The sequence below is a fragment of the Pteropus vampyrus genome, unplaced genomic scaffold (assembly GCF_000151845.1).
Source record: "Pteropus vampyrus isolate Shadow unplaced genomic scaffold, Pvam_2.0 Scaffold101, whole genome shotgun sequence".
NCBI lineage: Eukaryota > Metazoa > Chordata > Mammalia > Chiroptera > Pteropodidae > Pteropus > Pteropus vampyrus.
Genome location: NW_011888882.1, coordinates 1,157,031 through 1,173,140, shown reverse-complemented (window position 1 = coordinate 1,173,140; position 16,110 = coordinate 1,157,031). Strand labels below are relative to the sequence as shown.

Sequence of the window (16,110 nt, the reverse complement as noted above, 5' to 3'; positions counted from 1 at the left end):
TCTTAATGATGGCAGATACCTGATGGTGCATCTCAAATTTTTTCAAATGCCATGTATATCTTCATGTGTAAAGTAGGTTTCTTATAGATAGCATATACTTGGGTCAAGTCTGATCATCTCTGACTTTTAGTTAGAGTCTTACATCATTTAAATTTAAATAATTATTAATATGTTGTGTTTAAATCTACTCTTGTTATTTGCTTTCTAGTGCTCCCATTTGTTCAGCATTCTTTTTATTTATTTTCTTTTTCTGCCTTCTTTTGTATTAACTGAATATTTTTCTAGAATGTAGAGGAATGATGGTTAAAATGTTGAAACGCAGGAGTGGGATATATTATGAAAAAGTATGTTAGTACCACTTTTGAATACACAGATTTCTCATAGGATCATAACAATTTCCCTTCCTTCGATCACATTTTCTTTTGTGATAAAATGTTCAGAGTCTCACAGTAAATACACACTATAAATTAGGTCTAGTGATAATTTATTAATCCTTCTACTTTAGCAAGAAAAGAAAAACTGTTACATAGTCAACATCCAGAAGTCATCCTATTGCCTGAGGTTTTCCTGAGGTAGGAATCTTAGGCTTGATGTCTAGAATTGGATTATATATCAACACATATAAACCATTTCTAAGACTCCGAATACTCATTTACATATTGCTATTCAAAAGCGTTGGTGTGAAGTACTTTTGTTAAGAGAGGAATATGAAAAAAGAACGGTGGGGAAGAGTGATGAGCAATGAGATACTCAAGTATTCATGTTATTTTTTTCAAATACCAGATATCATTTTTTAAAAAGTTTTAAATATCTGGTTTTTATATATGAGGAAACGGACAAAGAATCAAAATATATCAAGTTAGGAGAGGTACTTGTTATTCATTTAACGAAACTGTGTATCATTAGAAATACATGATTGCGGAAGATAAAAGGTGAAAATACACATGTGGAATGCATTTAAATCATAAAAGTAAACATGCTGCTCAAGAGGTTTGAAGACAAAGAAGTTATTGATTCATACCTGAGTCGTGGGGAACTATACCTTGACTGGACCACAGTTTATCTGGGATTCCTGAGATATGTTTATGTTTGGATATCCTTGAAGACTCAAAACTTTAACTCATCTAAATATTTAAAAATTTAGAATCAAGACGTAAGGGGGAAAAGAGTAAAGAAGGGCCAAAGATATAAGAACCATTTCACTCGGCTCACATATTATTTGCTAGTATTTCCACCAAAATGCTAAACAAACTCCAATAGTTTTTTATAAACTCATCTCTCAAAGGAAGATTTTCTATAGGAGATGTCCATCTTCTTGCTGTGTCCTCACAGAGTCTTTCTTCCTTTGTGCTTATGCACCCTGGTGTGTCCGCATGTCCAAATGTCTTCTTTTTATAAAAACACCAGTCAGATTGAAAACCCTAAGGCTTTGTTTTAACTTAATCACTTTTTACAGGCCTTATCACTAAATACAGTTACATTCTGAGATACTGGGGGCGAGAACTTCAGCATGAGTTTTGAAGGGATGCAGTTCAGTCCACAACAAATGCTAAATAAAGCATGTCTGATTTTCAAGTTCTGGGCTTTCTGAAAGAAAAAAAAATCAATTAAAAAATTTTCCAAAAAGTTGGTTTTGAAATGGATGCAGAATGTATATCTTGGATAAGGTTACCAGATTTAGCAAATAAAAAACAGCATGTCAATTTAAATTTGAATTCGGGATAAATGGTGAATTATTGCTTTAGTATCAGTATGCTTCATAGAATATTTGGGACATTCAAATGTAATTGGGCATTCTGTATTTTATCCAACAATGTTAGTCCCAGGGAAACAGGATGGAGAACATAATAGCCACTTGTGTGAGTCTCTGAGAAAGGGGTCCTACATCCCACTCTGTCCCAAAGCAAGGTTAAATCCCCTACATGGGAAACGACAGACCCTCCACATAAGCTCGGGGGTATAAAAACAGAGAGAATCGGGTCCTAATTCCCATTTGGAATTCTACGAGAAGACAGCATTGCAGAATGTCATATGACGAGATGGGACAATCACTAGAAAATGATGGTGGGTCACATCTAGATTGAGAGAGGGTCTGAGGCAGCCACCCTGCCTTCCCTGACCATGACACATACTCTCTTTTTTTCTGTGGCTGGAAGGTTTCCTGTGAAGGCTTCCTGGGATTGCTCAAGAGAAGTACAGAGGTTGGCCGTGTGTGGAATGGCAAACCTGAAATGGTCTCAAGGTTTGGGTCAAAACTAAAGATTTTTCTGATGACATTGACACTGGAGGTATCTCAGAGTTTATGCAGCAGGGATGGTTGCTAACACTGTTGCTGGGGTGGCCAGAAGCAACCAAGGTTGACAGGGTTGGCCTAGCTGAGGAAAACAGTTCTATGGACGCCATCAACCAAGGACCCAAAGTCTCTCCCCAGACCCTTTGACAACATGGTAATTCTTCTGCAATTTAGAATTCACATATTCCCAGAAGGACAGCCAAAGCAAAGGGAAGTATGATGAAGTGACTATCAGAGAGATCGTGAGTTTAAACTGGAACTAATTGAGTTTACTTTGAGTTTACCCACATTTTATTTCCAATTTAACAAATGTTAAATTAAGGTTCCCCATCATATACTGTTAAAGTTAATTGTTTGAACCTAATCCCCAAATTTAACATTTGCCTTAGTTAAATTTCAATCCATTAAAACATCAATTGAGACCTTTTTAAATTACAATTCTGCCATTTCATACATTAGCTCTCTCTCCAAGAGGAACTCATTGCATATTTTAAACACTTGGTTCTTTATTCAGGCACAACCTTAATAAGAAGTTTCCTACCAAAAGGCTGTCCCATCACATCCTCCCTCTCCATCATCAAAAATAAATAAACACACTCCCCAAAAAACACAGTAAAATTTCTAAGTCAGCTTCTCTTCTTGTGGCAACAGCAGAAATGGAAAGAGGAAAATGGTGTATTTTTCTATTTAGAAATTTAAGGATTTTAAGATTACTGAAGAAAGCAAATGAAAAAAATATTCCTAATGCAGAACTACTGCCATCTTAAGGCCACGGCCCAGTATTACACAAATCAGCTTTAGGTTCTATTTAGCTAAATGGCTAATATTTAAATGCTGTAGAGATTAATTTTTAGGCATTTGTATATTTCATCTTTTAAAAAAATTATTAAATAAACTTTATTTTTCTCCCTTAAGCAAATTATATGATCCAGAGAAAATGTGTAGATTGGCTTAGATTACATAAAAGGTTGAACATTACAATGTTAGTTTTAGATTTTTTTTTAATTTTATTATATTTTTAATTTTTTAGGCAAGGCAATCCTTGGTTGACCTCATAGATTGCAAAAACCTTGTCAGCTTACAATCCCTTATTTTTTTAATTTTTTACGTCTACAGCACCTGGTCTTTCTAGGTAGTCTCCCATCCAAGCTTAGCTTCCGAGATCAGATGGGATCGGGTTCGTTCAGGGTAGCATGGCTATAGACTGAACATTACAATGTTTACTTTGGAGTATTTAGAAAAGCACATTTTAAACTACTGAAAAATAAACAAACAGGATATTCTCCACTTCCCCCAAAATAATAGTTTGATAAATAACATTTACAATCCACATAAGATCATTTCATGAGTTATTTTAGAGTCTAAAACTTAAACTAGCTGATCACAAAGTTATTTTTTTAGGTAAATAACAAATTAAGTAAAAAGTATACCTAAGGTTAAACTTACTAAATTGTAGTATTATATTTATTAAAATGCAGGTTAGTTACAATAATAAAATTCAATTTTAGAAAAACATCAATAAATATCATGACCTTATTTCTGAACATCTCTAAATTACTTAGTAACTTCTCAGTTATAAGAAAAAACTCAGTACATCGAATACTAAAAAAAAAACTTAAAATTTTACAGCATGATATTAACATTATGCCAAGTAAAAGTATCAAAATTTTAAAAATCAACAAATAACAAGCCAAAGTTCCTCATTTAGGGATCTTTCAAATGTTAAATACTTGATACAATCACATTGAGTCAAATCTCCTTGCTTGGCTCAGACTGCCTTGATAAAATACCACATGGGTGGCTTAAACAGCAGAAAATGATTTTCTCACAGTTCTGGAGGCTGGTAGTCCAAGATCAAGGTACCAGGTAGGGTTGGTTTCTAGTAAAACCTTTCTTCTCAACTTGCACACTGTACCTTCTCCCTATGTCCTCACATGGCTTTCCCTCTATGCATGTGCATCTCTGGTGTCTCTTCCTCTTTTTATAATGACACCAGTCTTACCAAATTGGGTCCCATTCTTATAACCTCATTCAACCATACTTACCTCCTTCAAGTCCTTATCTCCAAATATAGTCACATTGGAGCTTGAGGCTTCAACATATGAATTTTGGGAGCACACAATTCAGTCCTTAACATTGACATTTTCCCCATCCCTCCACCCCCTCACCTTTGGCAACCATCAGCTTATTCTCTATATCTATGGGTCTGTTTCTATTTTGTTTTGTTGATTTACTTGTTTTGTTTTGTTTTTTTAGATTCCACATATAAGTGAATCCATACAGTATTTGTCTTTCTCTGACTCATTTCATTTAGCATAATACCCTCTAGGTCCATCTGTGTTGTTGAGAATGGCAAGATTTCTTTCTTTTTTATTATCAAGTAATATTCCATTGTGTGTGTATATATATCATTAATCCATTAATCTATCAATGGACACCTAGGATTCTTCCATATCTTGGCTATTGTAAGTAATGCTGCAATAAATAGGTACATATATCCTTCCAAATTAGTGTTTTCATTTTCTTCAGGTAAATACTCAGAAGTAGAATTGCTGGGTGTATTGTAGCTCTATTCTTAATTTTTTGAGGAAGCTCCATACTGTTTTCCACAGTTGCTGCAACAATCTACAGTCCCATCAACAGTGTGCGAGTGTTCTTTCTTTTCCCCACATCCTCACCAGCATTTGTTATTTGTTGATTTATTGATGTGACCCATTCTGAATGGTGTGAGGTGATATGTCACTGATGATTATTCCCTGATGATTAGTGATGTCGAGCATCTTTATATATGTTTGTTGGTCATCTGTATTGTCCTCTGGCAAAACGTCTATTTAGAGAAATGTCTGTTTAGGTCCTCTGCTCATTTCTTAATTGGATCGTTTAGGGGGTGTTTGGTGTTAAGTTGAATGAGTTCCCATGTTTAATATATCGCTCAAAGAAACAGAAATTAATTGGCATCTAAATTGAATATTGAACATTTACATCACTAAGGGAAGTCCCTAAAATGCCTATTCCTACAATAAAACAACATATCCTCCAAGGAGACTCGTGCCCATCAGAATGTAGTCCTCCTGAAGTTTGACTTTGGCAAGCACATTCTACTGAAGAGGGCCAGGAGTAATACTAAGGTCAACACTATGGTTAATAGATTTAAGAAAAGGAAATAGGTACGAGCTTTGAAACAATCCAGCATTTTCTTTTTCTTTTTCTTTTTCTTTTTTTCCGCAGACATTAAACACATGGTTGTTGGGCTCTTATTAATGAACAGCTCAATCTTCTAGAGGATTCTTTCCTGTTGCTATTCGAAAGATTTGTTTGGGGCTTTTAAGAGTTATAATGGAACAAGTAGTCAATTATTCAAATGAGTTCACTAGGTATCATAAATGTCCTACCAAATTAAATTATTTGTTACACTAGATTAATCCCTTGATTGGTCTATTAGCCTCATAAGGGTTAATATGTGTAAGAGTTAAATGTAATTTTCAATCAAATATATTTTTATTATGTCATGACTATTGATTTTTTTCGACTGGGCAAAGTGATCCTTTAAATTTAAAACAGAAGCAATAGAACAATAATAATTTATAGTTTCTCTTTTTTATTGCGGAGATTTGTATTTTCTCTTTTAAATGATTTTAAGGATTTCAAAGTCCTAGCCTTTCATATTTAGGAGTTCTCAGAGAATTAAGTGCCCTAAGCACGAATTAACTTTTCTCCTACACATCTAAAATGATACTAGCTATCTGCAGACTTTGAGAATCGAGAAAACTGTCACTCAGATCCTTTGTGTTCTTTAAACCTTAAAAATCTTGTTTGCATAAAATTCTCTCTTCTTCTGTAGTACGTTCTGTTAAGTTTCTGAAGTCTTTCCACAGAAAAATCCTTCATTACAACCATATTGTTTTCCTTACCCTGTGTCATTTTTCAAAATGGTCCTTCACGATTTCTAATTAAGTTTATTTTTTAATGACCTCCACGGTTTATTAGAAAGGTCTTCCATTCTACTACTTAGGAATTTATTATGGAATAGAAAGTTTTTGAAGCAATCTATGGTCAGAGATCTCGCGAGGGAAAAGATCTTCCAAATTCTAGGCTCATAAGGTTAGAGGGACATTAGTGGACACAATTTTCTCCATAATCTTTTATTATTCTGCACACAAGAGTAAAGTATCAGGTCTAACTTTACAAACTCTTCGTTTCCCTGACGCTCAGAAAACTAAGGGGTCAAGGGCTAAGTGCCAATTGGGTCTTAGCTGTGGCCCCAATTCCTGCAGTAGTGGAAAGGCACCCGGTCACATCCTGTCTAGGGAAATCCAGGGGCAGAAGGCGGGACGCGGGAGTCAGCCGCAGGGCACAAGCTGCATAGCGGCCAGGGAAGGAGGGACGCGGGAAAGGCTGGACGCGCGAGGGGCGGGAACCGTGGCCGGGGCGGTGCTCGCGGACGCGAGAAGCGCTAGAGGCCGCCGCACCGACGCAGCCCCGCCCCGCCCCGCCCCGCCCTGCCCTGCCGCGTCCTGCAGGTCCCATCCCGCAGCGTCCTACCGGCGCGCTCCTCGCCTCATTCCCGCGCAGAGGCGCCCGCCGGTGTTGCCAGCGCAGCCATGGCTCAGCACTTCTCCCTGGCCTCCTGCGACGTGGTGGGCTTCGACCTGGACCACACTCTCTGTCGCTACAACCTGCCCGAGAGCGCCCCGGTGAGTGGCGCGGGCTGTCTTGGGCGCAAGGCGTGCAGCTTTCATGGCGGCTGGGGCTGGAGTTTCCTCCTGTCTTAGGCTGCGGCGAGCACCGCCGGGGGCCTGCAGCCGCCGCGCCTTTGCGCAGAACTCGGCCTCCGCCCGCGAGACGGGACGGAAGTGTGCATCCCCGGTTCCCCGCCCGTGCCCTGGGCTCCGGATTTTTGAGCCCAGCCACTAGCCAAGTTTGAAAAAGGGTTGCAGAAGAAAAGGGAGGAGGAGACAAATTGTGCAAGATCGGGCTGGGGTAACAGCTCTTGGGGCAGAGGAAGGGCGGGTCTAGGAGAACTGGGGATGTCCTTTGCAGATTCCGGGCTTGCAACTTATCTGTGAGTCTTATTCTGGGCACCAGCAGCGCGCCTACGCAGCCACCTCGTTAGGGGCTTCTATTTTGCTTGGCCGCATTTTTCCCTTTGCACCTGTCAGTTTTGAAACACTGCAGTTGGAGAGATTGTGTGATGTATTGGAAGGAATACTATCCCAAAAGACATTAAGATCTTAGCCCTAATCTTGTCTTTTAACAGGAGAAGAAAATACACATTGTGCACCTACCACGTGCTCCATGCACCTTAAATAAGTTCTAATCCTAACGACAGCCTGCAAAGTTTGGGTCCTCACTGTGCTTTGGTGGGGAAGGAAGGGTGGAATATGTATGATTCCACACCTGTACCCTCAAATGAATTGTCCTTCTTCCCCCATTACTTTGGTTTCACAAGAAAACATGAAAAATTCACAGGTTTTTTTTTATTATTTTTTTTTGTCAAAGATCTAAGCATTCAAGTAGAAAAAGCTGGTTATGAGCACAGTGGTCAAAGCGAGGACTCTGTAGGGAGACTTCCTAGCTTAGGGCACCAGCTCCTCCGTTACTAAGTCTGCGACTTGGGCAAGTTACTTAACCCGTGTGTATTCTCAGTTTGCCATCTGTAAAATGGGGCTAATAATAGAATGACCTCAAAAGCTGGTTGCAAGGATTAAATGGGTAATAGATGTTTAATGCTTAGAGCAGGATCTTGCACGGACACGTGTTTGCTTTTATGGGCACCATCCAAACCATTTCCAAGCCTCACCGTTTATGGATAGAACGTTAGGTCATTGGTGCAGACATCCACCAGGCTCCATAAGGTGAGGTCAGTGTCCCAGTCAGCAGTTCAGGTACCCAGTCAAGGGTCAAAAGAGAGTCTGAATTACTCCTGTTTTCTATTATGCACTTAAAAAAAAAAAGTGTACTGTTATACTTTTCTGCTTTCTCACTGTACAGGTATTTCCTTAGTTATATCAAGATTTACGAAGGCCTCTTGATCCTTTGGCCACTATCTCTAGGTCTTTGATTCATATTTTCCTTCTCTCTGTGCCTTTCAAATCCCCTCCTGGTTCATGTTTTGTTGTATCTTCTCTCTAGTCATCTTCATTTGGAGGAAATATTGTTAAAAACCATTGTCATGTTGCAGCCAATTTTGTGCATGTGTGAGCATGAGATTTCAGAGTACAAGATTCTCGAAGACAAGAATTCTTCGCTACACGCCTCAAATATAAGTGGTGTTTAAAGTTTGGAAACAGTAACCTAGTGTGCTTTGGATCCTGTTTGGTTTAGAAATCTTTATTAAGTACCGGCAGTGTGCTGAGAAATGTAAAAAAGTTGGGGGTACACAGATAACACACAGGCCTTTGAGTGGCCTTTTAATGGGCTAAGTTGCTCAAGAGTTAGCTCCAGTCCCCTGTGATGAGGGCAGGATTACCACCCTTGCTGTAGGCTCTTTGTTACCTGTGCCTGGGGCCATCCGCCCTTGTCACACTAACTTCTCGTGTGTCAGGTCTCATCTTAAATAGCATTCCCTTTCCTCCCCCATCCCACCTCCAGTTTTCCATGAAACCCTTAATTTCTCATAGCACTTACAAATAGTATTAAATTTTTGTTTACTTGTTGAACTCTTCCCCTAAAGCCTTAGAGCCATGACTTCTTGACATCTGTGTGTTCTTTGTATCAAGCTCAGTACTTGGCATATAGTGGGTTCAATAAATAATTGTGGAATGATTGAATAAATAATAGGTATTTTAATCACTGAAAATGGCACTTAGAGCCACTATTCTAAAAGGCGTTTTGCTTTGATGAACTGGTTTGATTCCTTACAACCGTTTGGAGAGGTAGATGTTTTTATCCTCACAATCACTATTTAGAGGTGAAGAAAACCAAAGCACAAAAAGGACAGATAGCTTATCCAGAATCACCCAGCAAGGTGGTCTGGCTGCCAAATTTCTGCCCCACTCCCTACCCCGCCCTCATGGTTTATGTGCTCTGCGAAGCCCAGAGGAGAACCCTGGAGTGAGTGATGCTTGAGCTGGGTCTCACCACAGGAGTTAGAATTAGCAGGTGAGGATGCAAAGTGAAAACTGTAGGCAGAGGAAATACAGCCAGGGCAAGGACCTAGAGGTGGGTGGCAAGCAGAAGGTGGGGAGTGGTAGCAGGAGAAGACGCTGGAGAAGTCAGTGGCAGCTGCATCAGAATGCTGTGAGCGCCTCTCACTTCAGTCTCATAGTCAATAAGTGCAGAGTGCTGTGCAAACTGGAACTGGACATGTCACCTCACCTGGCAGCTTAGGAAAGGCATCCTAGAAGTGATGACACCTATGCTCTCCTGGGGTTACAGACTCAAAATTGTATGGAACCAGGCAGTTACAATTGTGTGAGTGGCAGAGTGGGGCCTGTGACAGCCAGTGGAGTGCATGCCCCTTCTGAAGGGGCAGCCATGCTGGACTCCTACCAACATTTGCCAAGAGTAGAGACTCAGTCTTACCAGATCTAATTCTAAGACGAGTTAGAAATCTAGACTTGTGTGAGAGGTCTCTCAATTGTTAAATGTTAGCTCATTTTCAAACAGCAGGATTCTAGGGTTGCCGTATAGCAAAGAAAAATATATGACACCCAGTTAAATTTGAATTTCAAATAACAAAAACGTTTTTAGTATACATATGTTCCAAATATGTCATGCGTTATGCTTACATTAAAAAATTATTTGTCGTTTATCTGAAAATCAAACTTACATAGGTATTTCATATTTTATCTGGCAACTTCAGGTAGGAACCAAACATAAATCGTGGTCTGCATATGGCCCATAGGGCACCAATTTGCAGCTGCTGTGGCATGTGCATTATCAGTCAGGTGAGATTGCAAGAGAGGGTAAGTGGCAGCCAAGCCTGGGATGGGAAGGAGGCTTGTCATGGAGGCCCTGTGCCCCGTGAAGGTTTCTGGGATGACTCAACATAATTTAAGGAAAAGCTCCAAGAACCGAGGCTTTGGGACTAGAACAGGGATTCCAATTCTCTCCTGTAACAGGAACGCAGCTGTGGATGCCCCTGTTGGCAGCCCTACTAGAAAGGGCTCCTTTCTCTCAGGAAGAAACCTAACCTGTTGGAATCACAGGCCCATATCTTAATCAGTATTGCCAAGAGGTGAGAAACTCCCATTGTCCAAAACCAAATAAATTACCTTGACCAGAGGCAAGTCTAATAGTGTACAGTAACCATTGGTAGCTTGAAACTGGCCATGGTGGGGGTATTCATACCATGGAAATGGGCAAATGCTATAGGTCAAGGCCCCTTTTTAACCAGCACATGACTGATAATAATAGTAGTACTTAAAGAGCATACAAGCTCTTTGTTGAGAAGTCAGGTCTGTCAACATCAGGAGAATATTTATTTTGTGGTTGCTTCTGGAGGCTTCCTCTGTCCTTTTCCCTCAGTTTTTCTTATGGTGGAAAAATAAGAGATATTTCCTGCATGCAGTTGAGGTTTCTTGAGTCCTATTCTAGATCACCTGCCTGGTCCTTGTGAGAATTCCTCTTTGAGACTCCCCTGTGTCAAAACAGAAACAAGTAATGAGTTTGATATCCTGTATTCAAGGGAAAACATTCCATGGATTGGGGGAGTACAGTGCCTCGCCAGCAATAGAGCACTCCCCAGGAAGGATTTTGGGCAAGAGTGAGTTTTATGGAGCATTAGAAGAGGCAATGCGGAAACAGAACATGATTGGCTAGGAGTTCGCGGATTTCCTTATAAGACTAGCAGGTCCTGTTTCCTAGGGTAAGGTAAGCTACTATAGCGCAGTTGGAAGAGTGTGATTGGTGTATGTTAGGTTTCCTAAACAGGTGTTTCCATCAGTGCAGGCTGATTTAGCTTTAAATTTGTGATGTGCACGGGGCCATGGGGGCAGCATCCATTTTGTGAGCCTGATACGTGAATTAACTTTATCACCTGAGGTGGGGCCTTTCCAGCAAGGTGAACCGAGGATAGATGTAATGATAGAGTGGTCAGTATGTTTATCATCTTGGTGATGTGTTAAATACATTGATAAAGCTTTGTCAAGTCTTAATGATCAAGTCTTAAGAGTAAGTTGTATAATTGTGTACTGATGGCATAATTTTGGAGTATAAAAAAGACACTACAGCTCCCTGGGGCTCACAGGAGTGTTAAATTGCCTGTGAAGGGAGATTAAACTGAAGAGCTTTACAACTCTTTCCCTCCCACCTGTCCCATGAGTGATCCCATTAGGTCTTCAGGTCTGTGATATTAAGAATGAATAGTGAATTTTATATTTTCTCTTTTTTTCTTCCCTTGTCTACAGCTCATTTATAATAGCTTTGCTCAGTTCCTGGTCAAGGAGAAAGGATATGGCAAGGAATTACTCACTGTGACTCCAGAGGATTGGGATTTCTGGTGGGTTTTTTTTTTTTAAGGTCTGCACATTCCCTCTGATTTTTAATTGTTGCTGGTAAAATTTTAATACTTTCTTTTCTATGGAGGCAGAAAGTGAAATGAGAAATTGAGTCAAAGGACTAAATGCCTTCTATATTAAAAGTTTTATGTTTAATGAGTTAAAGTCCTTTCTACTTTTAAGTTTAGACAGTTAATTAAATGTGAAAACGAGCTATGAGTGTATGTGACTAGTTTGGATATTTTTTCATGGTTGCATTATTAAGAATTTCAAAGGTTATTAACTATCTCTAAAATTTACATCTTTTAAAAAGTATTTATTTTATTGCCCTTCAAATACAGAACTGTAGGAGAATAAGTGTCTCAATTAGGACATGGTTTTCTGTAATTTGGAAAGATATTCCTTTGTCTAAGATTTTTATTGCTTATTCCCTTCCTGAGTTAGGATTCTGGGTTTGGATTCTCAGCTTCCTGAGGCTTCTTTTGTCTTTCTTCCTCATTTAAACAAAAAAAAATCCAAAATTCTATTAAACCACTTTAAATTCATCAGATAAAAATTAATAGTAATCATAAAACACATCAAAAATATGTATGGAAGTAATTCTAGAGCAACGATGTTCATCTATAATACATTCTTCCAATGTTTAGTTAGTCCTTTTTGATACATTCCTTTTGTAAAAGGAAGAAACAAAACCATTTTACTATATGAACCACTGACTCTGAAAATTTTACTGTGGACCAAAGTAAATAATTCTTCTAAAGTACCCTGTCATTTTTTGTTTAATTTTCTTGGCCATTATGCCTCCTTGCTCTTAGTATTTATAACAATGAATCTGTATCTCTTTTTCTTCCCAAATCTCTCAAGTCTTTTTATATTGAAGAACCTAAAACTTAGTATTTGACTTTTCTTTTAGTCGTTTTAATAGTATACCTTGCCCCAGAGGGCTCCTCTTATAACCTGACCAAATTGAGGCAAAATCCAAGGAGTAAAGAAAGACTCTGGCTAAAATCTTAACTTGCAGAATATGATTGTGCATGTGTATGTGGAAGGGTGAGGGAGAGGTATGTGTGTTTTATTTCATGGAGGACATTTGTACATTTTAACAGATGTGGAATGATATTCATTTTTGTTCTTTATGAGCTTTGTATTCCTCTTTTTAAAAGCTTAAAGATTTTAGAAAGTAAACATGCCGTCCTTCATTTGCTCACATAACAATTTTCCTTATATACTTGCTCAATGGATGATATTTAATTTTAGAATTTTTGGATGGTCTTAATTGTTTGATTAACTTACCATTCACCTGGGTGGGAGGATCCCTTTTGCACATTGTGACTTTTTGAAAATATAGATTATTTCTGGGTTAGGTAAATAAATGAACAGATTGGTAATCAAACATTTCTATTTTAGTTGCAAGGGCTTAGCATTGGATCTGGAAGATGGGAACTTCATTAAACTTGCAGATAACGGCACTGTCCTCAGGTAAGTTAGTTGTGAAAAACTTGACTCTTTCCAGGACGTTATTATTATATAGCATTTGATCATTAAAGTATGGTTAAATATTATTTTTTTAGTCAATCAGGTGACAAATTGTCTGTGTGCCTGCAGTTCTTTGTATGAATGGTCTCAACCATTTAAATCTTAAACATTAGGCTTAAACATCTTGTTTCTTTAAATTTAGCTCATCAGAAATATTTGCAGGAAACACAATAGAACGTTAATAACTTGCTTTATGTCATTAACCAACACTACTGCAAAAGACCCTTGGAATTACATTGTGTTCAGTGGATATGTAGATACCTGGAATAAAATCAGAGATAGAAGGAGCATGGATGTTGGGTAGGGGTTGGTGGTCCATTCACACCTCTCTTTCTTCCTCCATTTATCCAAACTTGCCTCCGTCATGCAAAACTCATGCTGTATCCCATTTCCTTCTTTAAGTTTTTCTAGACTATTTGAACCTTCATCAATCTCTCTCCCTCTCCTGCACTCAGTGCTGACTATCTTTCCTTCCCGCCTCTTGGGAAGAATCCAACACTTTGAGTGTCGATAAGAGTAGGGCAAACAATTGAGAAGCAGCTCCTGTCACTGCTATGAGTCTTACAGAGGGCACCACGGAATGAGCATCTATTTTTTCCCCCAGTACTGATAGTACAAGCAAGTCAACATGGCCAGGCAGTTGTGCGATTTATCATTTATACTCACAGGAGAGGATGCTCAGAGCGGGTTATCCTTTATACATACTCTCTCTTTTGATAAATCATTCTTTTTGCACAGTACAAACTCATACTTTCCCTCAGACTTTCCCCTGAGGTGCAGCTAGCTAGAGCTTTGTGGCCCCGTTTCTGATCATTTTGTTATTCATTTGCATGTTTTTCCCTGGGTAACAAGACACATTGTAGCTTTGACCCTGACCTTTAACTCGACTGTCATATTATTGCAGTGTGCTTGGCTATCTTAAATCATGGGTAAAAGGATAGAAAGCATTCCACAGTTTTGCTTCTTTCTTTCATTGTTGTGTCTGTCTTTCTCCCCTGCTCCCTGCAACCCTCCTGCAAGGTCTGACCCTCTCCATTTAAGTTATAGCTAACCTACAGTTCATTATGAATTTACTAGCTTATCGCCTTGATGCGTGCTTTCATACTTGTCTGATCATATTTCCTACTCAGGATTCCTCCATCTTTACATAGTGCTTTCTAAAATGTTAACCTCTTTACAAAAAGGAGCCCATTTGTGATTTTTCCTCCATTTGCCCTTTTTATATCATTTCTTTTTCCCTTTATTTTGCTTTGCTACCACACTGTAATACCTAGAGAAGAAGAATGATACTCTCTAGCATTATAGTTTCTCATAATAAACTACATAAAATATCAGCTGTTTCTCTATAGGCTAAGCATCCTTAAGCAGGACCAACTGATGCAAAAGCAATATTATAAGCACTGAAAATAGCTACTTTCTTGTCTTGCTATTCTGTTTCATCACATATGTCTCCGTTGCCTTCCTTTATGTTTTTGGCCACACTTATGTCCTTGAGTGGACAGGTGGCTCGCCCACCCTCACAGTACTCTGTGCTCACAGCTGGCCCACCCCCTGGATGCCAGGCGCCTCCCACTGTTCCTGCTTACATGCTAACTCTGCTTTATGCTGCTCTTTCTCTCTTGCTGCCAGACCTAATCCATACAGTTGTTTTTTAATTGTTACATTTAGGTTAGTTTTACCTTCATAGTTGTATGAAAACTTCTTAGGAAAGGGTAGTATCATAGATCTTTCAGAGAAATTACAGTTTCTACATTATAGGTCCAGAGCAGAGACCACAATGTGGACCTCAGAGTAAGCTGCTCTTGATTGCTTGCTAGTTGGTGGATGACATGGAGGAAGAACTAGAGCTGTCAAGGGAAATGCCTTATAGAATCCTACATGGGGAAGTCATCCAGAAAAAAGAAACAAGGAAAACTTTTATCAGTTTTAGACGGGATCAACAGTAGCAAGGCTGGAGGAAGGGGCGTTCAAAGGAACCATTGATGAGCAGTGTGTCTCATCTCTCCAAACCAGGGCAAGCCATGGCACAAAGATGATGGCTCCCGAGGAGCTGGCCGAGGAATATGGCAGGAAGAAGTGGAAGTACTTCATGTCAGACACTGGAATGGCTTGCCGGTCAGGTATGACTCACGTGGGGCAGCATTGCCATTCCCTCCCCTTTTGTTTTGGACCCTGAACCTGCTACATGAGAATATGAAGAAGGCTCTTCTTGCCTCTTGCTGGGCAGGATGCTCAAGGGAGCAGCTGTGGTTTCATAGGAATAGGACATGTTTTTTCTACATATATCTGATTTCTCTTTGGCAGTTGGTTCTGTTTTATTTAACCTTTTGTTGATATTCCTTTTTCCTGCTTTTGTTCTGGAGTAAAAAGATAGCATTTAGGAATAATACATTCCTTAGTGATCTGTATTTTTATGTTTATTATCTGCTTGGTCCTTTTGTTTCTCCATCCTCCATTTCTCCCTGCATTCATCTTACCCACCTCTCTTTTTTTCTAGAATTCTGTTCCTTACTGCCAGTTCTAGTATCTTCTCCCTTTGTCTTTTCTTTTTCTTAATTGTAGATGATTTTATGCATTTTCCCCAGTCTTTAAAGAGCCTCACCATGGGTAAACATGAAAAGAGTTTTCAAAAATTATTTACAGACATAGATGCACATAAAGTAACAGGGAATGATTAAAACATGAACAGATGTTATCAAAAGTCATAATTGTTAGTTTTTCATTTGTTCTAAATTTTTGGTCATCTTTTCTCACACTATAGTTTTGAAATGAACCTGTTCTCCTTTAGAAAATGTGGTTACCTGAAAATAGAGTTCTTCTTTATCACTATTGTGTTTGCAT

General features: G+C 39.0%; 1 protein-coding gene across 2 annotated transcripts in view; it reads left to right on the top strand.

Annotated features, from left to right (window-relative positions):
• Positions 1–6,787: 6,787 nt before the first annotated feature.
• Positions 6,788–16,110, top strand: part of NT5DC1 (5'-nucleotidase domain containing 1) — a 112,253-nt gene continuing 102,930 nt past the window's right edge. For both annotated transcript variants that reach the window (XM_023533377.1, XM_011364781.2), the window contains exons 1-4: positions 6,788–6,987; positions 11,644–11,735; positions 13,141–13,212; positions 15,283–15,389. In XM_023533377.1, the coding sequence (XP_023389145.1) occupies positions 6,895–6,987; positions 11,644–11,735; positions 13,141–13,212; positions 15,283–15,389 (364 nt within the window). In that variant the 5' untranslated portion in view covers positions 6,788–6,894. The remainder of the gene's footprint in view (positions 6,988–11,643; positions 11,736–13,140; positions 13,213–15,282; positions 15,390–16,110) is intronic.